Source organism: Urocampus carinirostris, chromosome 7 (genome assembly GCF_059441175.1).
Source record: "Urocampus carinirostris isolate Australia breed hairy pipefish chromosome 7, RoL_Ucar_1.0, whole genome shotgun sequence".
NCBI lineage: Eukaryota > Metazoa > Chordata > Actinopteri > Syngnathiformes > Syngnathidae > Urocampus > Urocampus carinirostris.
Genome location: NC_142355.1, coordinates 25,844,847 through 25,870,974, shown reverse-complemented (window position 1 = coordinate 25,870,974; position 26,128 = coordinate 25,844,847). Strand labels below are relative to the sequence as shown.

Here is a 26,128-nt window from a genome sequence, read left to right as displayed (position 1 = left end):
AGAGCGATGAGGAATCTCGGTAGGCTTGAGAGAGGGTTGGGACGAGGTCGCTGGCTTTGTCCCACCGGTTTGGACGCTAGCTTGGCTGCTGAGTCCGCAAGCATCTCAGGCTGCTTGTTGAGCAGAGTCTTAGTTAGGACAGTCCAGGATTTTGATCCAGTTCTTCTTGTTAGGATATACCCTTTCACCTTCTGGCTGGCCAAATTCAGACTGCCATTGCAAGGTGAAATGTGTATCAGCTCTTGGTTCTGGTCTCCTGGGAGGGGCGGGCCCCCCGTGGTGGAGTTGTCACGGCAACCGTTGGTGCACAAATGCAAGATGACGTCCCCCTCCCCAAACTCACATCCCACCAGTATAAGTCGGATAAAATATCTATGTGATTGACTTAAAACACAGTATTCACTTCACATGTCTTGACATTGTTTGATCATATTCTGACATTGCGAAATGGAATTCTGACCAAACATTGAATATTCTACATGTCAGTCAGTTATCCTTTGATTAAAAAACCCTGGGTTCTGTAAATTTCAATTTTAGGGAAACCTGAATATAACAATGTTCTACTTTCTCAAACCAGTCTTTTAGAACGATGTTTTGCTTATTTTATGTGTAACTGTTCGTATCTTAAAATAATTTATCTAATTTTCTTGAATAAAATAAGGAAAATCTCCTTTAAAATTAGTAAAATTATCTTGTGGTACGATCATTTTTGCTCATTTGAAGACATTCTTTTGACCGACTTTTGAAAAAAATGCGAAAAACAATCTACCCAATTCTTGCCAAGAGAAGTTTGATTATTTTAAAAACAATTTTGTCCTATTTTACCAGAAAAAAACAAGATAGAATATTAACAAATAAGACACACTTAAAATGAGCAACATTTCTGCCATTGGAATTAGAATAATTTTTTACGATGAAGTTGTTAAACCTCGATTTTTACTTTGTTGGCAGAAAAAAAAGCTCATTTCTAGTAGAGTTGATGCTAGTTCATTATATTTTATCATGTTTCCCTAAGAAAAACCACCCTTTAGAAATGCCGAAATTTCGTATCTAGCGTATAGAGATTTTTTGTAGAGTTGAAATATTTTCTACTCACCTTGAAAAAAAATGACTAAAATGAGGAAAACAATTTACCTATTGCTGGATAAGAAGCTTAAGGACATGTTTTCTTTATTTTAATCAAAAACAAAGATACAACATTTTAATACAAGAAAAACTGTACTTAAAATTAGCAAAACATTCTGTCAATGAGGTGAGAATTCATTTTTGGCAGTGCAAATATCAAATTGAAGTTTTTACATCATTGGCAGAAAACTGTCCACAATTTATGTCACTGTTACAATGGCGCCCAATTGGCCTCGCCCGTGTGGCGCCAGCTGCGGCACATTGACAGATTGGCTTTCTGTCTATTTAAAGCTCAGTGCGCTCTCTCTTACTTTGTCAGTCCATCAATGAACCTATTCCCCGCAAGACGTGGGTTCTGACTCGGTCCTGTTTTCCTGTTAGTATTTCCTGTCCGGTATTGTTCCCGTTTGTTTTGTCCTGTTTAATATCGGTTTCCAGTTTCATTCCTGTTTATTTTTATCCTTTTTATTATTCTCTCTAGTTTTCGTTATTCTCGTCTAGTTTGTCCTTTTTTAATTTCGATATCCTGTTTCATTATCAATCCTGTCTGTCCCCACCTGTCCGATATCTGCTCGTGCAATTGGAATGGACCTCGTCGGTCTCTGGCTTCCTGTCTTTCCACGCCAGACAGCTGCCTAACGTGCATGACTCCCCATTTCCCGTAAAAGGCTTGTATGAGAATGTCACGCATTTGGGTCCTGATCCAGTTGCGGTTCTTGACAATTTAAGTATATTTGTTTTTATTTCAAAGTATTTTACAATGTTTATCTAACAAACGAAGAAATTATCTTATCCAGCAGATAGCAAATGGTTCTCCTCTTTTCTGAAAAAATAATACCTAGATGAGGAAAATGAGATACTGCACTGTTGAATATATAATTCTTACTCCATTGGTGCAAAATGTTCCTAATTTGAGATATGTTCTTTCTTTTACATATTTTACTCGATAAACATATACATCAAAACTACATTAAAACGTATATTTCCCTGCACCTGGGGAAACGTTTGACAATATAATGAACACACCCATATATTTCTCCTTATGGAAAGCTGCAGAATTCCTGTTGCACCGACAGGGGGCGCTCCAATAGAGGCGGTGAGAACAGCTCCCTTTCCCGTTGTTTCTCTGCAGCATAATAGCACTTGGTCGTGCCCCGTCTCCTGCCAAAAAACATTAGTGTTCTCATCTGTGTTCCACCGCTACATGTAAAATCGGAGTTTGCACCTCGCCCAGATGCCCTCAGAAAAAAAAGAAAAAAGAAAAAAGTGATGGAGCAAAAGTTAGGATGCATGCAGTCTGTGTCAAGTCTTTTGATCTCCATCCAAAACCTTTTTTTGCATCCATAAAAAATGATCAACTATTCCTTGAGCCTGAAGGACTCTCAAAAGAGTTCAACACACTTTAGTGGCAGTTGGCGGCCCCCACTGCGAAAGACGTTGCAATGGATGTTTCATGAACAAACAATAAAATCAAAGGTTTGTGGCCCCCGTCTTAATATGAAAGCTGACGTATTCAATGCTAGATGTTTCTCTCTAATGGGAAGTGCTGGTGCCAGCCAATTTTTGCCATTTGGACTCATTTTTGAAGGCCTACAGAAAATGTAGTTCTGTCTAGAGGCATAGGACATACGAAACGACAACGAAAAGCTTCAACCCTCATCTTTCATTCGAAAGTGTCATGATTACTGATGCGGGGCACCTGAGTCTGCTCCGTTGGCGCCAACGGCCACGGACGCTGATTGGTTGCAGATCTCTTTTCAAACCCCCGTCTACCTGTCAACGATTGTCAGTTCGTATGCGAAGCTCAGCTCCATGCTAGGCAAGCCCTTTTTGACTCCTGACTCATTACTGTCCTGGTTCCCGTTTGAATTCTGGCGCCGACTTCTTTTCTGATCTCGTTTACCTCTCTGCTCCTCCGTCCCTTTCCTTTCCTTCTTCTGAACAAAGCTGAGTAAAACGGACGCAAGTGGGTCCCGTCTCCGTTTCTGGTCCATGACAGAAAGAAGGATGTTTCTAGCTTTTGCCGTTGGTTGGTAAACAACAAACATTGCTAAGAACATACTTCTTTCCAAGAAAATTTCTGAGAAAACAAAGGGCTTGTGATTTCAAGCGGAACTTCCACTTGGACCTTTTTTTCCCACATTTGTGATACCTCCAATATCCAAACAATGCTTTCCATGAACACAAGGGCCCTTTGCTTGCAAAATACCATGAACTTTGCAAGAACTCTCAGTGCTCGATGTTTCCGGTGACGTGATCGTGTGATTTTGGTCATCATGGCAATCACGTTCTGCGGACGTGCACGAAACGTCATCCCTCTCTGCCCAGACAATGACAAAGGGAGTTTGTCATCATTTTTAGAGAGAAAAAAGCCTTGTCTTTACTTAGTCTCCCACACTGCTTTTTTACCTACTCGCCATATGGGGCCACATACACACTTCAATCGCTGGACACTAGGACAGGGTTCTCCAACCTTTTTCAAGCTGAGAGCTACTTTTTGCTACCAATAAGCGCAGAGGGCACCCAGTTTAATATGCATTTTCTAAAATAAGCACTTCAACTTCAAAACATGTTCTTACCTTATTGTTACTAGGTTATTTCCATGTTCATTTTTGTAAGTAGGGTTGAATAGACACAGTTAACCACTAAAAAAAATTGTTTTACTAGAAAATCACAATGAGCTATATTCAGAAGAACTGGGCAACTCAGCTGTCCTTAGGGGGCATTGCATTGAAGACCCCTGCACGAGGATGAGTTGGCTCCCTTTACACTTTTACATTCAATTTTTTGCGATTTTTTTCAGCCACATTTTTCGTCTGCTAATTATTGCAATAGTATATACCAGAACTGTATAAAATGCACAACTATTACACACAAATAAATATGGAAGCTCTTACTGTAGTTTCAATTCCATGCGTCTTATAGTCCAGTGCGCCTTGTATATAAGAAATATATGACAAATACTATTTTTGGGGGTGGTCCGCCTTATATTGCGGAAAATACGGTACACTTAAAATGAGAAACATTTTTAGCTAATACAGTGTACAACGCCACTCTGTAGCTGCTACCTTTTATACCACCACAATGGCACAGCTAAGCCCAGCCTCCTTCCACACCAGTCTCGATTAATTGGTGTGCCTCATATTGCCCGACCTAATTAAATTACACGAACTAATTAGAAGCCGATTTTGGCTGCTAATGGCATTGTAAAACGGAGGAAAGGGATTTTGCGTTTTAACGGACGCACGTCAGCAAAGCCCGTCAAACTCCCGAGGTGGTCACGCCGGCCTGATTTTGCACAAACAGCCCACAACCCCCCTCTCAATCTGACAGTTACATTAAAATGCAAATAGGCTTCCCGTGGATTACAGTTCCCAAGGAGTCTCCGCGGGCCCACTTTGCCTCCTGAAATGACACGCGGCAGGTAACAGGTTGATAGCTGTTGACCCGAAGGCGCCGGTTAATCACGTTGGCTAACAGAGAGCTGACGTGCACCACACAGCCCGCAGGACCGCAACAAACGGTTGTTTTTTTTTTCTGACTCGACACGTCGGGCAGGGAAATACACAAAATGCTTAGTCGTTGATAATAATAATTTTGTGTATTTTAACATTTGTTTCCTGTTTTTTTTTCCGACAAAGACATCACATATCATTTAAAACTAAGAAATGAATATAAAGGTAGATAGATAGATAGATAGATAGATAGTTAGATAGATAGATAGATAGATAGATAGATAGATAGATAGATAGATAGATAGATAGATAGATAGATAGATAGATAGATAGATAGATAGATAGATAGATACTGGTGATAGAGATAGATAGCTACTAGATAGAAAATACTGGCGAGAGGGAGAGAGAGAGAGAGATGGATAGATAGATACTGTAGATAGAGAGAGAGATATATACCCAAGATAGAGAGAAAGATACTGTAGAAAGAAATATTCTGTAGATAGAGAGAGAGATAGATAACCAAGATAGAGAGAAAGATACTGTAGATAGAAATATTCTGTAGATAGAGAGAGAGAGAGATAATCTGGATAGATAGATAGATAGATAGATACTGTAGATAGAGAGAGAGATAGATACTGTAGATAGATAGATACTGTAGATTGATTGATTGATTGATTGATTTTCCATTGTGCGTCGTTTATCTTACTTTCTGCAAACCGTTCAGAGTGGAACACATTAGGTAAGAGGAAAGGAAGGTGGGAGGAAGTGCTGAAGAGTAATGTCATACTCGTCCCTGTGTTTTTTTTTCTGTCTTTTTATTTGTTAGTGAAGGTGATAAGTGTCCCACTTCAAGTACAGTCCATTTGCCAAGCCAAACCTGAGAAAGAATAGTTGGGTCATGTACGTCTAAGAAAGGCACGTACTCGCACGCTCATCGTGAAGGAGCTTACAGAGGCTGCAATGCTGACACAAGCCGGGAGATAGGGGCAGCGAGTAAAAAAGTTTTGAATTCCATGCACCATTAAAATGAACAAATTACTCTGCTGGCATGGATAAGATTTTTTTTTTTTTATACCTATAGTCATTTAGTGTCATCTTTTAATTTATTGACTGAGACGGTCAAGAATGTACTTTGTCCCGATACGACTGAACAGGATAAGCATATGAGTGTGCCGCAGGGCTGACAAAGTCATTCAGGGTTTTGAAGCCATGGCGATATTTGCCTTCGATTCAGTAACTGTCTTCTTTTGTGTGGTTCAAGCTTTAAGCCAGGCTAACCAGAAACAAATGGATCCAAATGTCCGATAAACGAGCACGTCGTCCGACCGCCGACGTCGCCCGTTGAGCGCAGAGGAAAGTAATGCCCCCGACCCAATCACGCAAATGCAGGAATTATGGATTTAATAGGAGACCACAAAGTCCCCCGTTAAAGGCCGCCAGAGGACACTGCAGTCGGATTCATTTAATCATGACTTTTGTTGTAATCATCTTTTATCCTTGGGCTGACTTCTTTGTTCTGACTCTGTGGTTTTATATATATATTTTTTTACGTTCGGAAAAAAATTAAGAGGAGTGGTGCCGCCGGTAGCTTATTGGTTTAACCAATAAAATCACAATGAAATGAATATCAGAATATTATTTGGAGGGTTTTTATTTTTAAAATAAATCACAAAACACTGCCCAAAAATCTCAACCCATTGGCAGAAAATTGAGCTTATTTTAAGTGCAATTTTTTCTTTTTGAAGATATTTAAACTTTTGTCATGTGCCCACTCCTTTGGCTGCCTTGGACTTTGATTGGCTCCCTGTCACTTTTTAAACCCCCATCTTTCTGTCACCGGTTGTCAGTCCGTCTGCGAACCTCAGTTCAAGCTTTTTGACCCTGGCTCACTCCTGTTCTGCCCCCCCCGTCTGTTTCCTGGTTTCGACCCATTTTCTGATCACGACCACGGTTTTTTGGCTCTCCTGTCCCGGCTACTGACCTGTTTTTTTCCCTCTCCCGACACCACCATCGCTTGCCACGGAAATACCACTTCCGCGTCCGCGCAACCTGCTCCCCGCGAACAGCGATCTCCGGATCGTGTGTACAATCCCTTCCCTTCTTCCCAATAAAACTTGTGAGAAACGTTACATGAGTGGGTCCTGTCTCCGTTCTGGTCTTGACAGTACGGACTGACCAGCAAAGGACCCAGCAAACGCTCTCCCACTGCGAATCGGAGAAAGACAGAGACTCCTTCCGCCATGCAGCGGCCACGTCTGACTGAGGGGGAGGTCCGACAGATGTCGAGCAAATTGTCCGCCATTCTTTAGCTTGTTCGGCAGCAACAACAGTTGCTTCAGCGCCAGCAACAATGGCTGGACGGGCTTCCAGTCTGCCAGTCTGCTGCACGCATCGGCCCAGCCCCCCTGGGAACTCTCCTCCTGCTGTGCCGTCGCACACACCGCTCGTCCCGTTCACGAACGTGCCCCCCATCGGAGCGGCGGAGCCACGAGTGGGCGCTCCGGAGGTTCCCCAGAGGTTCCCCAGAAGTTCCCCATTCCGCGGTTCCCTGTAGTCGAAAACTGGAGAGAATAATAAACAGGACAAAAATAAACGGTAACAATACCAGGCTGAAAATATCAACAGGAAAACAGGACCGAGTCAGAACCCACTTCTTGCGGGGTAGAGGTTCGTTGACGGACTGACAAAGCAAGAGAGAGCGCACCGAGCTTAAAAAGACAGAAAGCTAATCTGTTAATAAGCCGCAGCTGGCGCCACACGGGCAGGGCCAATTGGGCGCCATGGCGACCGTGTCAAAGACGTTGCAGTCCAGGATAGACATGTAACAGAAAAAGAAAAATATGATTAAACGAATCTTGGGATAAAGAAATTGAAGAATCACATCTGTTTTTCACAAGCTTGCCTGTAAATCACAAAGGGACTCATTACATATTAACGTGCATTCCCATGGCGCTATACGTTGGCTGTGATTTACTAGCATATGGGAATAGCCGTCGTTATTAGCGTCAACTAGCTGACACCTTTCTTACCTTGTTATATCTTCCCGTTGCTTTCTGGGGCAGAAAGTGGGAGAATCGGTGGTCCACTCCATATTTCACTGCCACTCTCTCGGCAAACAGCAGCGGGGGGCAAACAATAACCATTGTAACCTTGTGGTTTTCTCCTGGGATTAGATTTACATTTTTCTGAGTGTGTTCATGCAGTCTGTCATCCTTATCCTTGGTATTCCGCTGGCCTTTTTTCTGACATTTACAGTAGCAAATATGTTTCCACTGGCTATGATTTTTAGTTGTGGTTATTAAAATTGTGTTTATTATTGAAATGTGTCACCGCATATAACATGGGCGTACGCACAACCTTGTTCAATCCAAGCACCTGCAAAAGTCATAGCATTTTAAAAACTCTCTTTTCATTAATGGAAGACGCAATAGGTTTGAATATATTGAAAAACGCTAACTAAAATGTTAAAAACATGAAACAAAACCAAATCGTGAACAGCGCAATGACGAAAATACACCACTGCCTTCAAAAGGTTTAGTCCATTTGATTCCTGGAACTGCTTTCACCGCTCTCCCCCCTCCTGTTCCACTTTCGCTCGGCTAGTGTCACTGGAGTCTGTGGAGGCTTTGGTGTATTACAGTGAGAGTATGTTATTACGGAAGCCCAAGAGTACCATACTTCAATAAGAAAAGGAACAGTAAAAACGCCCTGAAAATGAACATTCAATTGATAAAACCGCCCTAAAACGAACATTCAATTGATAAAACTGGCCTTTTAGAAGTCAAGTCATGTGCAGTCCTATCTCAAGTTTTCTTCATTTTCCTCATTTTGAGGTTTTTCCTTGCCCTCATGTAGGTTTTAGATCAGGGGATGGTGTCATAATAGTCTGTGGTTTGCAATAATGTGTGGTCTGTGCTGCCCTTTGAGACTCTTTGTGATTAAGGGCTATACAAATAAACGAAAGGAAAAATCCTTTGGCAAAGGTCAGCCATTTTGAAAGCACACTTGTGAAACCTTCTTGTATGGAGTTTGCATGTCCTCCCCGTGCTTGCGTGGGTTTTGCCAGGCACTTCGGTTTCAGCACCCACGCGACCGTACTGAGGATAAGCGGTGCAAATAATGGATAGACTTGTGAAACTATCACAGCATTGGTCTGGACTTTTGACGTTCTTCGTTGTCTTAAATGGGAAATACGACAGGTGGAGTCATGCAAAGACATTGACATTGCCAACATGTTACAGGAGCGACGGGGTCTTCGGCACCCAAAAGGTGTCCATAAAACCTGGAAACGAATAATAAAAGTGAGCTGAAATCAAAAGTGCCCGACGACACGGGAGGGAAAATGGCGTTTTACAACAACTTTAATTGACGGCACTTCGCCTTTGTTTCTCAGTCAGCTGAATTTCAACTAGAACGCCTCGTCGTTTAATCCGCGGCTCGTTTTACTGCAGGGAGCTGTAGTACAAAGAATTTTAATCATTACATCATTTCTGGTGCTTTTAAAATTGAAGAACAATCAGCACTTGGACCTCATGAATTTTATTTATGTTTGACAATAGAAAGACTATTCCGACTCTTTCGTTGCAATATGTTTTGATTTTTCATTTTCTTTCCTTTAGATTGTGTTCAAATCCTTTGAACAAGAGTGAAAAAGATAGCAGTTCCAAAAACAAACTACACTATAGTCATTCTTCTGGCAGATCTTTTTGTTCATTTTAAATATTATTTTTGTAATTTTACCAGAAAATGTTGAAAGGAATTTTAAAATAACACAATTCACATATCTCTTGAAAAAATTGTATTATAAAAAATATTTTTTCGTAACGCTTATATTAATATTTTTCCTCAATGATGACAATATTTTTAGAGTAAAATATTTTTGAAAACTCCATCCATCTATCCATTATCTGCACTGCTTATCCTCAGTAGGGTCGCTTGGGTGCTAGAGCCCATCCCAGCTATCTTCAGGCAGTGGGCAGGGGACACCCTGAACTGGTTGCCAGCCAGTCGCAGGGCTCACAGAGACAGACAACTCAGTCCCTCCACACAGGGACAGACAATTTGCTTGCTCACTCACACCTAGGGACAATTTGGACCGGCAATCCACCTGAAATGCATGTCTTTAGAATGTGGGAGGAAACCGGAGTGCCCGGAGGAAACCCACGCAAGCACGGAGAGAACATGCAGAATCCACACAGGGGGTTCGACCTCAGAACTGTGCTGCACACGTGCTAACCACTGCGCCGACGTGCTACCTCTTTGAAAAGTCATAAAACATTTTTGAAAAGTATTTTTAGGTAAATGAATAAAAATAATTGTTAAAGAGAGAAAAAGTATCTGCGACAGTAAAACAAGATAATTTGATTTATTTGTGTCGCTCATTTGGGAGGCACAGCACAAAAACAACATCAAAACTAGTGGCACACAACCAGCTTTTGTCGTGATTACCTAACCGGAGTCACCTGAGGTAATCAGCTGGTGTGCTGGAACGCGATCTCTTGATTGGTGGAAGTCTACTACATAAGCTGTCAGCGTCCAGAGATGGACGTTCGAGTGTCTTCCTCATTTCCTGAGTGAACCTCCAACATTCAAGGTACCACAAGCCCATGTATATTCCAAGTCTGATTCTCGTTGCCTGACCCTTGTCTGTTAAAAGTTTTCGATCTACTCTTCCGTCCCGGCCACCGACTTACCTGCTACGTTTCGCCACGCGTTTTCACCACGGAGTTGCCATATCGTCCCAAGAGGCTTTCCACTGCCAAGGCTCGACGTCCCAAGCCTGCTCCACCGAATCTTGTCACAATAAATCCTTTAACTGACGCTATTGGATCCGAGTCCTTGTTCTGTTCCATGACAGAACACTCGAACCAAAGCATGGATCCAGCGACAGTTCGTCCCACCTCTGAGAGATGCGGAAATGCCGAACAGGAATCCGCGCTACAGCGCCTACAACACACCGAAGGCGCAATACAACAAATCGTCCACGACGTATCCACACTAGTCCGGCAAGTACAACGTCACCAAGATTTTTTTGAACAGTGCGAAGCTTCCCCGGCAACACGAGCACGAGATCCAGTTCCGCCCCTTTCTGATCAGATCGGCAGTGTTGAACCACGAGTAGGTTCGCCAGAGAGATTCAGTGGAGAGCCCGCCCAGATCCGCCCCTTTCTTATAAATTGCCGACTAATTTTTGATCTACAACCGCGAGCCTTTGTGAACGAAAAGGCGAAGGTGGCTTTTGTGATAAATCATCTGACTGGCAGAGCCCGCCTTTGGGGAACGGCAGAATACGAACGAGGGGCGACAGCATGCACCTCTTTTAATTTGCTTAGCCAGGAAATGATTAAAGTTTTTGATTCTGGAGCCTCATCAGTCGATGCTGCTCGTTCAATCTTGAACATTCGCCAGGGGAGACGCTCCATTGCCGACTATGCCATTGACTTTCGCACACTAGCAGCCCAGAGTCACTGGAACGAAGAGGCGCTGGTCGACGCCTACCTCCATAGCTTGTCCGGTTATATCAAAGACGAATTGGTTTCCCACGCTCCTCCGGTAACTCTTGACAATGCTATCGAACTGACCGCCCGGATCGACCGTAGGGTTCAGGCAAGACGCAGAGAGAGAGAAGATCCCAGACAACCCATCACCCGGCAAAGTCAAGACATTAGTAAGATACCGAACCCCCCAACCAATTCTACCGCACCTCATGAGATGATGGAGGTGGACCGCATCTTTCTCTCCGTCGAAGAACGCCAGCGAAGGCGTACCGAACGGCTATGTTATTACTGCGGCGGCCAGGGACATAGGGTGGTCAATTGCCCGTTAAAAGCAAACGCTCGTCGGATATAGGGGACATCCGATTGAGCTCAGCTTTATTATCGTCCCCCAAGACTGATAGACCTGTTCTCCGGGCAAATCTCATTATTTCCGGTACATCTCAACCCTTCCATGCCCTCATCGATTCTGGCGCCGAAACAAATATCCTGGATTTGTCACTCGCACACAAGATGGGGATACCTGTTGAAACCCTTCCTAACCCGGTATCAGCTCGGGCTTTGGATGGCCACCTATTAGGCACCGTATCTCAAATAACGGAACCCATTGAACTACAGTTGTCTGGAAATCACAGAGAGAAGATCCGATTTCACTTACTTCACTCCCCTAACCAACCCCTTGTCCTGGGTCATCCTTGGTTGGTGCAACACAACCCCCATTTCGACTGGCGCACTGGGTCGATACTTGAATGGGGCATGGACTGTCACCAAACCTGTCTGCAAGCCGCTCCTTACCCAAATCATCCTGTTTCCACGAGGGCTCCACCCAATCTGTCCAAGGTCCCAGCCTGTTACCACCACCTACGGGAGGTCTTCAGTAAAGCTAAGGCCTCTTCCTTGCCCCCTCATAGACCTTATGACTGCGCAATTGATCTCCTGCCGGGGTCTGCTCCTCCTCGGGGCCGCCTCTACTCCTTGTCCATTCCCGAGAGGAAGGCCATGGAGGAGTACATTTCCGATGCCTTGGCGGCTGGTATCATTCGACCCTCCTCTTCTCCTGCTGGGGCGGGGTTCTTCTTTGTGGGAAAAAAGGACGGGTCACTCCGGCCCTGTATAGATTATCGGGGCCTTAATGAAATCACGGTTAAAAATCGCTATCCCTTGCCTCTGCTTGCCTCTGCATTTGAGCTTCTACAGGGGGCCACGGTCTTCACTAAACTTGATCTGCGCAACGCCTACCACTTAGTCCGAATCCGGGAGGGTGATGAATGGAAGACGGCATTCAACACACCCAACGGTCACTACGAGTATCTGGTAATGCCGTTCGGATTAACCAATGCTCCAGCTGTTTTCCAATCTTTGGTAAATGACATTTTACGAGATGTGCTTAATCGTTTTGTTTTTGTGTATCTGGACGATATCTTGATTTTCTCAAAGTCCCTCGATGAACACCGAAAACATGTCCAGCTGGTTCTCCGTCGTCTCCTAGAGAACTCTTTATTTGTTAAGGCAGAGAAGTGCGAGTTTCACGCCAAGACAGTCTCGTTCCTGGGCTACATCGTGGCGGAGGGGACCCTTCAGATGGATCCTGCCAAGGTATCAGCAGTCACCTCTTGGCCTGTCCCTGAGTCTCGGAAAAAACTCCAACAATTCCTTGGTTTTGCCAATTTCTACCGGAGGTTCATCAGGAACTACAGTTCGGTGGCAGCTCCCCTCACGCTTCTTACCAGTCCTAGAGAGCCATTTCGGTGGTCTTCCGAGGCTAATGCAGCTTTCAACCGTCTAAAAACCCATTTCTCTACGGCCCCCATACTCCAGGTACCGGACCCTGCACGCCAACTGGTAGTGGAGGTGGACGCCTCAGATGTGGGAGTGGGTGCTGTCCTGTCCCAGCGGTCGGACAAGGACCAGAAAATGCACCCGTGCGCCTTCTTTTCCCGGCGGTTGTCCCCGGCCGAACGCAACTACGACGTGGGGGATCGTGAGTTGTTGGCCGTCAAGCTAGCCCTGGAGGAATGGCGGCATTGGTTGGAGGGGGTAACGGTGCCGTTCATAGTTTGGACTGACCACAAGAACTTAGAATATATTAGATCGGCCAAGCGGCTCAATCCTCGCCAGTCACGTTGGGCCCTGTTTTTCACCCGCTTTAACTTCACTCTGTCCTACAGACCCGGATCTCGGAATGTGAAACCCGACGCGCTGTCCCGACAATTCCAGAGTTCCAATGACACACCTCAGGGTCCCGCAACGGTCCTTCCAGCTTCCTGTATGGTGGCAGCAGTCTCCTGGGATATCGAGTCCCGAGTCAGAGAGGCGATACCCGATCAGGCGGGTCCCAGCTCCTGTCCCGAGGGTTGACTATTCGTCTCCGAACCCTTACGGTCCGAGGTCCTCCAATGGGGGCACAATTCTCACTTTTCTTGCCATCCGGGGTCGGCTCGGACTCACAGTTTCTTGTCCCGACGCTTCTGGTGGCCTACCATGGCCAAGGACGTTAGGGAATACGTCTCCGCCTGTCAAGTGTGCGCCCAGAACAAAACATCCCACCAACGTCCGGCCGGTCTGTTACATCCACTTCCGGTTCCCCGCCGCCCATGGTCCCACATCTCCTTGGACTTTGTGACGGGGTTGCCAGTATCCGAGGGGATGACGACTGTACTAACTATCGTGGACCGGTTCAGTAAGATGGTCCATTTCGTGGCACTACCGAAGCTCCCCTCCGCCAAGGAAACTGCATTGATAGTCCAGCAGCATGTGTTCCGCCTCCATGGCATCCCTCTGGACATTGTTTCTGACCGTGGTCCCCAGTTCTCATCCGCGTTTTGGAAGGAGTTCTGTCGTCTGTTGGGTGCCTCTGTCAGCCTCTCATCAGGGTTCCACCCTCAATCCAATGGTCAGTCTGAACGAGTGAACCAAGATTTGGAAACGGCACTTCGCTGCATGGTCTCTAGTGAACCGTTGTCCTGGGCTCGGCAATTGGCATGGGTGGAATATGCTCACAATTCCTTGGTTAGCTCATCCACTGGAATGTCCCCCTTCCAGTGTGTGTATGGGTACCAACCCCCTATGTTCCCTAGTCAAGAAGAGGAAGTAAACTGCCCGTCAGCTACGGCGAATGCACGTCGCTGTCGGCGAACTTGGGCTCGTGCTCGGGCCACACTCCTTCGGGCAAGCAAGACTCATGCCGTTGGGGCTAACCGACGGAGGAGTCCTGCTCCGAAGTACCAGGTGGGCCAGAAGGTGTGGCTCGCATCAGCTGATCTTCCACTGAAGGTTGAGTCGAGGAAACTGGCTCCTCGGTATCTTGGCCCGTTTCCTATAGTAAAAATTATCAACTCCTCAGCAGTCCGTCTCCGTCTACCAAGATCTATGAGAGTGCACCCCACGTTTCATGTTTCCCGAATCAAGCCCGTCAGCCAGAGTCCGTTGGCACCCATTCCACCTCCTCCCCCAGCTCCACGCTCCTTGGACGGGGAGCCTATCTATACAGTGCGCCGCCTGCTCCGCTCCCGACGCAGGGGTCGGGGCTTCCAGTACTTGGTCGATTGGGAGGGATATGGTCCGGAGGAGAGATCATGGATTCCCAGCAGGCAGATCCTGGACCGATCTCTTGTGGCAGAATTCCATCAACTGCATCCTGACCAACCAGCACCACGCCGTGGTCGTCGTCGGAGGTCCGACGCTGCTGCTCTTCCACCGGCAGACCCACCCGCTACCACCCCTTCAGATGCGGACGAAGGGGCCTCTATCCACTCGGAAGAATTCTGAGGGTTCATCGGACGACCTCTGGGCCCTCGATTTTTGGATTATTGGTGATGTATTTTGGGTTTTGGGGAATTATTTGTAACTGGCCTGTGATTTTTTTTTCCCCTTGGATTACCGGTGTTGCCATGTGACGTGTTTGGATTTATTTTTATTTTTCCCTGGGGGACTTCTGGAGCCGTCCCTTGAGGGGGGGGTTCTGTCGTGATTACCTAACCGGAGTCACCTGAGGTAATCAGCTGGTGTGCTGGAACGCGATCTCTTGATTGGTGGAAGTCTACTACATAAGCTGTCAGCGTCCAGAGATGGACGTTCGAGTGTCTTCCTCATTTCCTGAGTGAACCTCCAACATTCAAGGTACCACAAGCCCATGTATATTCCAAGTCTGATTCTCGTTGCCTGACCCTTGTCTGTTAAAAGTTTTCGATCTACTCTTCCGTCCCGGCCACCGACTTACCTGCTACGTTTCGCCACGCGTTTTCACCACGGAGTTGCCATATCGTCCCAAGAGGCTTTCCACTGCCAAGGCTCGACGTCCCAAGCCTGCTCCACCGAATCTTGTCACAATAAATCCTTTAACTGACGCTATTGGATCCGAGTCCTTGTTCTGTTCCATGACAGCTTTAGAATAAAATCATATCATATATTTGATTAGTGTACATTTCTATCGTCTTATTATATATTTTTAACCTTTTTTTGTGCATCAAAAGAATAAAATTTAAAAAATCGAGCTTTTTTCTGTCATATGGCAGAGGCTAATTTTCAGAAATATTAGTTTAACAAAAACCAGTAGTCCTGAATTCCAAAATATTATTCTCAGTCATAAAATCGTTCAGCTGCTTTGCCATAACTTTTTCAAGTACTTTAGAAAAAAACAGTAGGTTTGACACAGGTCTGTAATGACAAATGCTTTCCGAGTCAAGGTTGGGTCTGTTAAGCAGTTTAATGACAGCGGACTTAAAAGCCTAAGGACAGCAATATGTTGTTAAAAGAGCTTTAATCAGCGAGCCCGGGAATGGTTCAAACAGGCAAGAAGTGGGTTTGGCGGTTCTCACCACCTGCGTAAGATTGTTTTCAAATCACTAAAATGGGAAATAAATCACCGGACAGCCACTATTGTACACATCGACAATTTCCAGATGTGCCTGCCAGATGTGAAATATTTACGTTGTCATTATAAATCTATTCCTGGATGTGTTGAATCTTCTTATCAAAGAAGACCATAAAGTCATGAGCCGAGTGGGTAAAACCATCAGGGATAGTCTGTTGCCTCGTTAGCAATGCTACAGTATCAAAAAAGATTTTTTATTTTTTTTTGTGCAGCACTTACTTAAGAGAAATAGTAAAAGCAAGGGCTCCTTTATACTTCTGCAAGCTATCGCACCAGGACTGACGGAAAACTTCAAGCTTGGCAGCGCGCAGTTTTCATTCAAAATTCCTGCAGTATTGTTAAACTGATCTAGTTTTTTCAGTAAACCAAGGCATGCTGTTTTTGGTCGAGATTTCTGCCTCATGGAAGTTACAGAATCCAGGACACTAAGCAGAGAAGCATTATAATCATTCACAAGTGAGTCAACAGATCCTTTAAATAAAGGAAAAAAAACGTATTTGGTCTCAACCAGGTTTCACAAAGACCAACCAGATTTAGGTTAGGATCACAAATAAGATCATTAACAAGTAAAGCTTTGGAACCAAGCGATCTGATAGTTAAAATACCAAGTTTAAGCTGTGCAGAGCCTTTTAACTTATTTGAAGTATTTTAATAATTTCTACAAGATTTTGCCGTTCGGCCATGTTTTGTCTCAGATGATTAGAGGTGTGATTATAGTTCCACATTTTTGGAATAATAACAGGTGAGATTGGTGAAGAAATATTGATTGGATGAAGCGCAGTTCCCTCACCATCATGTCTTTCTCTGCCGTTTCAATATAAATTTTTTCAGTCTCGCATATGTAGCTCCCTTAGCTTAGCATCAAGGCCTGAGCGACACCCTCGCTTTTGTTTACGATCCTTACCCCGTCTGCATTGCTTTTTTAAGTGGGTTGGCCACCCACGGAGATCCCGTGGTTCTTTGAACATCTTTTGGGATAACCAGGGTCATATAACAATTGTCCCAAAAGTCATAATTCAGACTCAGCTACAAATGTATAAGTTCCTGGCGACTGTAGGCATTATTGGCCAAGCATGAGTCCAGAAGAGAAAGCAAAATAGACAAGAGAACAGTAATACCTAGAATTAGAACAATTTCTGCAAATTGAGGTAACATTTTTTTAGTATATATCTAAATTCTCCAACAGGGAACACCAATGTTTTTGAAGCTAAGAGCTACCTTTTTTGTTAGTGATTAGGGCAAAGGGATACCAGTTAGATATGCATTTCTGATTACAACTTATCATGTTATTAATATGTTTTTACTATGTTATTATTAGCTCGTAATGATTCAAAATAGGGTCAAAATAGTCTCCGTCAACCACTGTCTCGTTTAGGGGCAATGAGTATACATTATAGACTAATTTTAAAATGAATTTTTGAAGAATGAAACATGTCAATGATTTTTCGTGCCAGTTATAATCAAATTTCCGAGAAAATTGTAATGACCGGTGAGTTATTATCAGAACCTGTTTGCAGGTTGCTCAATTGTTCTTGTGTTGGTGACCCATGGTCTACATTAAAGCTGTCCATTTCTCTGATGTTGGCCCCATTGCTTCAGAACAATTTCCCACATGTGATGACAAATGATTGACAGCAGCAAAGCAGAAAGAAGAAGAAGAAGACGGACACTTTTAATGTTATCAAACGTCGCTTCTATCCCAGCTTTAGCCGCAGATGTCGGTTGCCTCCGCGGAGCATGCTAATTGCCTTAACGGCAGACTTTAAAAGGCACAGAAACGTCCTTGAGTATAATGACGGAACAAGCGTGGTAAAGCCGATAACATCCTACGGAGGATCCCAGTTGGCCGAGCTAACGTCTATGAGATCGGTGCTAATGGCGGCGCCGCAATTAGGCCATGGGAGCTGTTTTGCGGCTGATTATTCATGACGCGACCGTACTATAATGTTCCACTACACTGAATTCTATCATTAGGTCAAAACTGACTCTGAAGGCCATTAAAGTTTTAGTCGACATGAATAAGTCAAAAATTCGCCTCTGATGGCGCAGAGTCCCAAAACTCATCTCAGGAGCTCGGACAAGAAATAAAAAAAAATAAAATAAAGCCTCTCTGAGCTTAATTAAATATGTGTGAAGGGCAGGAGGTCGGCATCTGTACTCTCATTTTACATTTCAAGCCTTCGCATGCGGCTCGAGGTACCGCTTCCTGGGATATTGATTGGAATTTTCGCAACGGGTAAATGACTCCCGGGGGGGTTTTGGCGGTTATATGAGATCACCGGCGGGTTGCAGAATCCCTGATGGGCTTTACCTGGAACCCCAATCAAGGGCAAACGTGATGTTTACAGTTTGACCGGACTGTCTTACTGGCTCGAGACGTCCAATCACAGATTTCATGTAAAAATGAAGACATAATTGACTATTCCTAATCACGTGAAAACACCGGAACATCCCAACTAGTGGGAACTTTACTGGCTGGGTGTGAACCGGTATGTTTACCTCAATATTATTGTGATAGACATTGGAAATATGGCGATCTGAGCCCTAGGAATTGCTGTCGTTTAAGGTTCCAGGCTAAGGTACAACAACAAATGTTCATTGATGTTCAAACTAGACTCATAGGTGCTAGAAAAAGCATGTGAGGAAGGGTTAAGGCATGGGCAAGGCGTTTTACCGTGCTCGGGCCAACCCTGATGTCTCATTTCCTTCATTCAGAGCCTATCCCTGCCTTCCACTCATAGGATAAGGGTGCACTCTTTGGGCAGGCTTTGGTGGACATTCAGGACTTTTTTGGAGCTAATTTAGTTTAGGAAACGACGCAATATGTTTGCCTAGTTTTTACGTTCCGCATCCACAATTAATGAAAGGCACATTGCAAGTGAGATCCTCGCTTTGGCCTCCACTCACCAGGTTACAGTATGAATGAATGAAATAAATAATGAAACGTCTTTCATATCATTGTAAAATAGTGCAAGGAAATTGTATGGCTTCTCTTTTCAGTGCAAGAAGTGATGTAGAGAGTGGCTGGCTAGCTCCAGGCTAGCATCTGGTTGAGCCAGTTCTCTGTGATGATGAAAACACAACAGCCGGTTTTCCTAGAGGTCCAGGTAGTCCGTTTCATGGGAAATTAATTTGATGTTGGTGAGGTTTGTGAGAGTTGATAAGTAGATGAAGCAGTACCATTTGCTTTTTTCCCCGCCGCCGTCTCCGTCGTTTGGCGGACCCGATGACGATCCTCGGAGCACCCGGGGGTCTTGACAATTCATCAGTGATGTTGTATCGATGTTGGTAACAGATATCCACAAGGTCCTGTCAGGTGTATTGGTTTAACACGATGTACAGTATGCGTTGATACGGTTCAAAGACAAACTTTATCTGCTTTTTTGTGTACCTGATGTTTCTCTGATGAGTATATTTTGAAATGGTCACTATATCTTGAACTCCAAGATTTTAAGCTTTTCCAATGACGTATTTCAGTGACTGGCACATATTTGTTTATCAAAAGTCCAGCGGTGTGCCAGCAGACCATTAAGAGTTTCAAAACCAAATTAGTTGCTTTTAATGCTGACTCATCTTTTGAGAACCGCGTATTTTTGTTTTGCAGTCCTGCCATTCTCTGCATAACATTTTACAGGTCTCCCCACACATCCACTTCTTTCATCAGTGAATTTGTCAATATTACACTCTACCTGTGATCAATTCTTAAAAACTGGTGATTTTAATGTACATGTGGACACCTCGGACACATTTTATTTACCTTTTGACCTACCTACATTTTAAGCAACACATCACACGGCCGACTCACAACAGAGGACATACCCTTAATCTCGTAGTTACCTATGGCTCGAGCGTGAGTGTGTCCTCTGTTGGCGATCTGGCTGATCATTGCTATGTCCATTTTAACATCAGTACTTTTAATCACCAGGTAGCCTCGGTGAGAAGACAGAGGAAATGATACCTAACTCCTGAAGCCGGCAAATTTTATTGAGTTTTTAAAGGGCACTCCTGTCGACGTCTTACCTTCAGCCTGTGATTTTATTGTTGATTATTTAACTGAGATCTGAAAACAACCCTTGACCAGTCAGCTCCAATGGTTATCAAAACAATTACTAGGAAGTCTAAACCTCCATGAAGAAACAGTTTTATCAAATACCACATAATACAATGCAGGTTGTCTTCTCAAACCTCATTTCTGACAATAAATATAACCCAACATTATTTTTCTACACCTTTGACCTTCACAAATGCTCTTTGTGAGGACTTTGCAAACCACTTCAGAAGTAAAATGATTAAAATCCAGTCCAGCCTTTTCGATCTATTTTCGATCTATAATAACTGGAAAATTGATTTTACCTGAGGAAACACTCAAATGTTTTGCCTTGCTTAATGGAAGGACACTTGGTCGAGTTTTCTTCCAAGTCAACCCAAAAACCTGCCTATTAGAACCAAATCCCACATCTCTTTTAAGGACATTTTATGGATTCTTTGAGGAACAGATTTTTAATATAGTCAATTGCTCTCTCCAGACGGGCGTTTTCCCTGCTGCCTTTGAAATGGCGGTGGTGAGGCCCCGTCTGAAGAAGAGAAATTTAGACTCGAGCATTTTTAATAGAAACTTTCCAGTGTCTACTGCCACTTTCAAGCAATGTTTCAGAAAGACTGTTTTTATTCACCTGAATTATGTTTAAGAAGAAAACCGCACTCAGAGAAATTTCAGTCTGGCTTTAGGATCAACCACAGTATATATACTTCCCTTTATAATAGTTTAAATTATTTCAGGTCTAATTTGGATTTTATGAAACTTAGAGTTCTGGTGCTACTAGATATCAGTCCTGCCTTTGACACAGTAGATAACCAGATTTTATTAAACAGACTTGGAACCTGGTGGGCATCTCTTCTACTGTTTTAAACTGGTTTTGTTCCTCACAGACAGACATTTCTTAGTAGGTGTGGATGAATGTTCCTCCAGAACCCACAAAGTTACATGTGGAGTTCCCCAAGGTGCAATTCTAGGCATAGAACTTTTTAATCTGTATATGCTTCCCCTTCCATAGTTACACTGTTGACACCTGGCTGGATATTTGCTGTGTTCCCTAATGACACATAGATACCCCTTTAAAATGCATTTCATATATGAAGCCATAGATGGCAGAGAACTTCCTATAGCTCAATCAGAACAAATCAGAGTTTTTAGTCATTGGCACTGAAAGTCAGAGAGAAAAACTTTGACCAAATGACAAGATTTTAAGCCTTTAGATTGCATTAAAACATGGAAGTGTTTTTTGACTCTGAGCTCCATTTTATTCCACAAACCAAAAATATAACTAAAATTGGGGTTTTATCATCTCGAAAATATAGCCAGAGTCCCCCCATTTCTTTCACAGGCAAACACGGAGGTACTGATGTATATCCTTTTTTAGATTATTGTAATGCCCTGCTCTCTGGTCTTTCCAAAAATAACATCAGTTTTAAAATTGGTGCCTTGGCTCCCTGTGCATTTCAGGATTACATTTTAAGGTGCTTTTACTATTTTTTAAATGTCTTAATGGTCTTGGGCCGTCATATCTGTCTCAATTTGATTTTATTAGATCAGCCCTCTGGCAGAGGCTTGTTTACTGGCCTTAAGGTGAGGACCAACATCTATGGTGAGGCAAATTTCAGCCACTTTGGCCCTCACCGATGGAACAGTCGGCCGGAGATAATTAGTTCTGCAAGGACCTTTGATATTTTTAAGAAAGGAAGGCTCAAGACCCACTTTTTGTTATGGCTTTTTAATTGATAATTTTTATTTAGTTGATCTGTTTAACTTCTAATATTTTACTGTATCATTCTTTAGTTTTTTATTTCTCAATTTTATGTTTAATTCTTGTTACAATACAAACCCAAGCCCCCAAAAAAGAGAAAACAAAGAAGAGATTGTTAGTACTCGAGGAATGAGCTTACTGAGGCTGCAATCATGACTTTAAGCCAGGAGATGGCGGCAGAGAGTAGCAAAGTTTTAAGTTGCGGACAGCACCTTTAAGGTTTTTGCCAGTAAAGTTAACTTTGCATCAAGCAATGGAAATAAGCGCAAAGCATAAGCAGGATAAATTGTCAATTGTTAACAATTCTCTGATTATTTTGTTTGATATCTTCGATCCGATGTTTAGACACAATTTCATTCTGTCGCAGGTCTTACATGGTGACGGATCACTTAGGCATCAGGAATGAGAGCTTTATGAAAATCGCAGCAGTAGGGACCTGGATGGGTGACTTTGTGACAGCCTGGATGGTAAGATTCACATTTTATGTTAGTATTAGCAGTCATTGGTACAAAAGGTATTGAAATATAAAATTAATCTTCACTTATTCTTATAGTTAATATATTTTCTATTTTTTTTTAAATATATTTTTCCCGTGAGTATTATTTTTCAATTGATAAATCGCTTGGATAGCTTTTTGATTAAAATAAGACTAAAAATTGAGGATTTATATTGAAAATGCTCTTGTTGTTTCTTTAAAAATCATTATTCCAGAGGTTTTCTTTTATTATTGTTTTCTGCAACGGTAAATTGAGAATAGCCTTTAACCCCTGAACATTCTGCCGTCAGACTGTTGATAAACAAAGTCGTGTCTTTACGATGAAAACTTAAACTCTTGATGACCATTTCAAAATATACTAATCACAAAAACACCACAATCAGTCTTAAAACAAGATACCATTAAACCAACATAACTCACCCAAAAGGTGCTGTAATATTCCACTAATGAAACGATTATTTAATTGTAACAGAATATTCCAGGCACAAATGAGCTACAGGACAATAACTTGCAGCATTCATAAGAGCGCTGTCAAAATGGTTGACAATTACTTTCATCCCGGGAGGGAAAGCAATGACAAAAACAAAACTTTAGCAGTCGTGGAAAAAATCCTAATTCAAACTACCTCTTTGTCTAGACTGAGTCTGACCAGTACACATAAGACTCAAGGCTATCTCCTGATTGTAAACTAAAAACACTTCTAGAAACAATGTAGAGACTGAATAACAACTGAATAAATGGATATATGAAAAAAATAATGTACTTTTACCAAGACGTAAATAATTACTCTCTATTACATAATTAATACATAATGTGCATTCAATACGACTGAAATCATTAAACCGTTATAACTGAATAACTCACACGATCCCGTTTCGATATTCCAACACCACACCTTTGTTAACCCGTAAATGTTAATAGGTATTGATTTGTATTTGTGTTTGGCAGTTACTGTTTTACTGGAACATATCGCAATCTTTCTTTTGTCCCCGGAGTGCACGTGAACGCAGCATTAGCTTGATTAAAGTGAAGCCGAGTTTGACCGCCCGGGCTAATTGGGAAGATGAATTGGATGCGTTTTCCGTCAGCCTCATTTGAGTCCCTTTTGAAATTCACCGCTTAGTGCAAATGACATTTCGAACCGCTCGTGCCTACGACCTCACATTTTTTGCCTGGCTGGCTTCCGACGATTTAAAACAATTGCCCTTTATTAAGTCTCTGGGAGAGAAGTTCTTCTAGTAAATTAATGCAGTAAAAAAAAAAATCACATTTGTTAGCGTATAAAATTCTGATTGCCTGTTTTAGCAGGCACTTCATTCATAGGTCAAGTCCATCTTTTACTTTCTATTTTTTCCCATGTTAGCAAACCCTCGGGCTAAAACAAGCAGAAATGAGGGAACACCCCTCTTTTCATTTATCAAGCGTAAAAAGCAACGAGGTTTCCCCCCCACGCCGGAATGTGCACAGCTACGAGACAAGTTGACAAGCTTGACTGCGGCTGACTGCATTAGTATTCCGTGCATGCTGCAAAGGAATGGGAGAAAAGATAGGAGATGAGGAGGGGAACGTCTAGCCCGACAGGAATATTATATAAATATATATATATATATATATATATATATATATATATATATATATATATATATATATATATATATATATATATATATATATATATATATATATATATATATATATATATATATATATATATATATATATATATATATACAGTATATATATACAGTATATATATATATATATATAATGTGTGTGTGTGTGTTTGTGTGTGTGAATAGTAATTACTGTAATTATTGAATTAGTTTTCCAGTTATATTATGTTATCCTATAGTATTACATTCATATTTTAATAATGTTCATCATATAGAGAGGTAAGTATGCACCTTATGGTTACTAATATATTCATACATATGTACTTTTTGTTTCATTCACTAGTCTCCACGATATAATATATATATACACAGTCCCGACATTCTTATCAAGGTTTCAGTCTGGACAACAAACACTGGTTGGTGTGAAGCTGGTGCCTTGCGAATTTTACACTAACTTTGATATTTTGCCCCATTATCCATCTATTATCTTCACCGCTTATCCTCAATATGGTCGCGGGGGTGCTGAAGCCCATCCCAGCTATCTTCGGGCAGTGGGCAGGGGACACCCTGAACTGGTTGTCAGGGCACACAAGGACAGACAATTTGCTCACTCATTCACACCTTGGGACAATTTGGACCGGCCAATTAACCTAACATGCATGTTTTTGGAATGTGGGAGAAATGGTTGGCCATTTTAAAGCAATAAATTCTTGTTCTGTACTCACAGCCCAGAATTATATGTTTTATTTGTTTTATTGTAATAAAAACCCCAAACTGCTCACGCCAGCGCTTGATTTTACCCGTCTTGTCTCGCAACCCGGATGTTGATTCAAACAGGCGGAGGACGAAAAAGTCTGTCCTTCGATATATAGTTACCGGTATGTCTCGTAATTCTATTTCAGGTGACAGATATGATGCTTCAGGATAATAATTATCCAAACTGGGGCAAAGCCGCTCGAAGGTTCTGGAAACGAGGCAACAATCGGATCGTCTTATTCTGGTAAAACGTTTCATTTACTATTTAACCAGATAAATTATGAGTTACGAACTGCATATAAATAAGTATAAATTGTCTTACTTTACTCAAAAATATTAAACGACAATCAAGATTTAACTTATAGTAAAATATTTGCCTGGATGTGATTTTTTTTTCTTTCATATAACTCAACTTGTTTTTTTAGTAAAATGGAAAATGTCATACTAAAAGCATATATAAATTCTTACCTAATTTTCAGAACATTGTGCTTATCACAACATATATTACCTGCATGCCATGAAAGAAAAAAGATACTTGACCGCTATACTATTTAAAATATTTATAATTTTACTTAAAATGAAGCACATTTACTACAATGGCTTAGGGATAAGTTAATTTTGTTTTTGATATTGGACACAGGCAAAAGAGATAGCATAGCATGTCACCTTGTAGATTTGATTTTTATACCTCACTGTTGTTGGTTGTTTTGACTATTATGCACTGTTCATATAGTTATTACTATGATGTTGCTGTTCTTTGAACATCCCACCCTGTATCTGCTTTTGTAACCTAGTCAAGTCAAGCCATGTTTATTTGTATAGCTTTTAATAACAAACTTAATAACAGTTGAATAACAACGAGTCTCAAAGGGCTGCACAGACCACAGACTATTGTAAACCACAGACTATTATTACACCATCCCCTGATCTAAAACCTACCTCAACATGAGGAAAATGAAGAAACCTTGAAAAGGGACCGCACATGAGGTAATGTCCCTTCCAGGATGACCAGGCTGCAATGGATGTGGCAATAACAAATAATTCACAGATATTGTCAACGTGAAATATGGGTCATTTATAAGCAATGGAATAGAAGTGTGTTTTAAGCATAGATTTAAACATTTCCACTAAGGTTGCAGATCGAATCTCAGGGGGAAGAGCATTCCACAGCACCGGGCCCCGAATGGAGAACGCTCTCAAACCTGCGGTTCTCTTCTTGGATCTTGGGATCACTAGTAGACCATTTTCAGAGCGAAGGCTCCGGACCAGAACATAGGGGGAAATTAAATCTAAAGATATGAGGGATCAAGTTTATGCATGCTTTTGTATACTATCAAGAGAACCTTCAAATTACAACTTAAGCTAACAAGGAGCCAATGCAGGTTATCTAAAATCGGGGTAATGTGATTGAACATTCTTGTCTTAGTTAAAAGCCTCCCGGCATTTTGTACCAGCTGCAGGCTCTTGATTTTGGACTTCAGGAGACCGGAGTAGAAAAAAAATAAAGGGACC

The 26,128-nt window shown here is 42.4% G+C and overlaps 1 protein-coding gene across 2 annotated transcripts in view; it reads left to right on the top strand.

Annotated features, from left to right (window-relative positions):
• Nucleotides 1-26,128, top strand: part of tmem117 (transmembrane protein 117) — a 62,788-nt gene that overhangs the window by 20,357 nt on the left and 16,303 nt on the right. For both annotated transcript variants that reach the window (XM_088340364.1, XM_088340363.1), the window contains exons 4-5: nucleotides 22,119-22,218; nucleotides 24,763-24,860. In XM_088340364.1, the coding sequence (XP_088196490.1) occupies nucleotides 22,119-22,218; nucleotides 24,763-24,860 (198 nt within the window). The remainder of the gene's footprint in view (nucleotides 1-22,118; nucleotides 22,219-24,762; nucleotides 24,861-26,128) is intronic.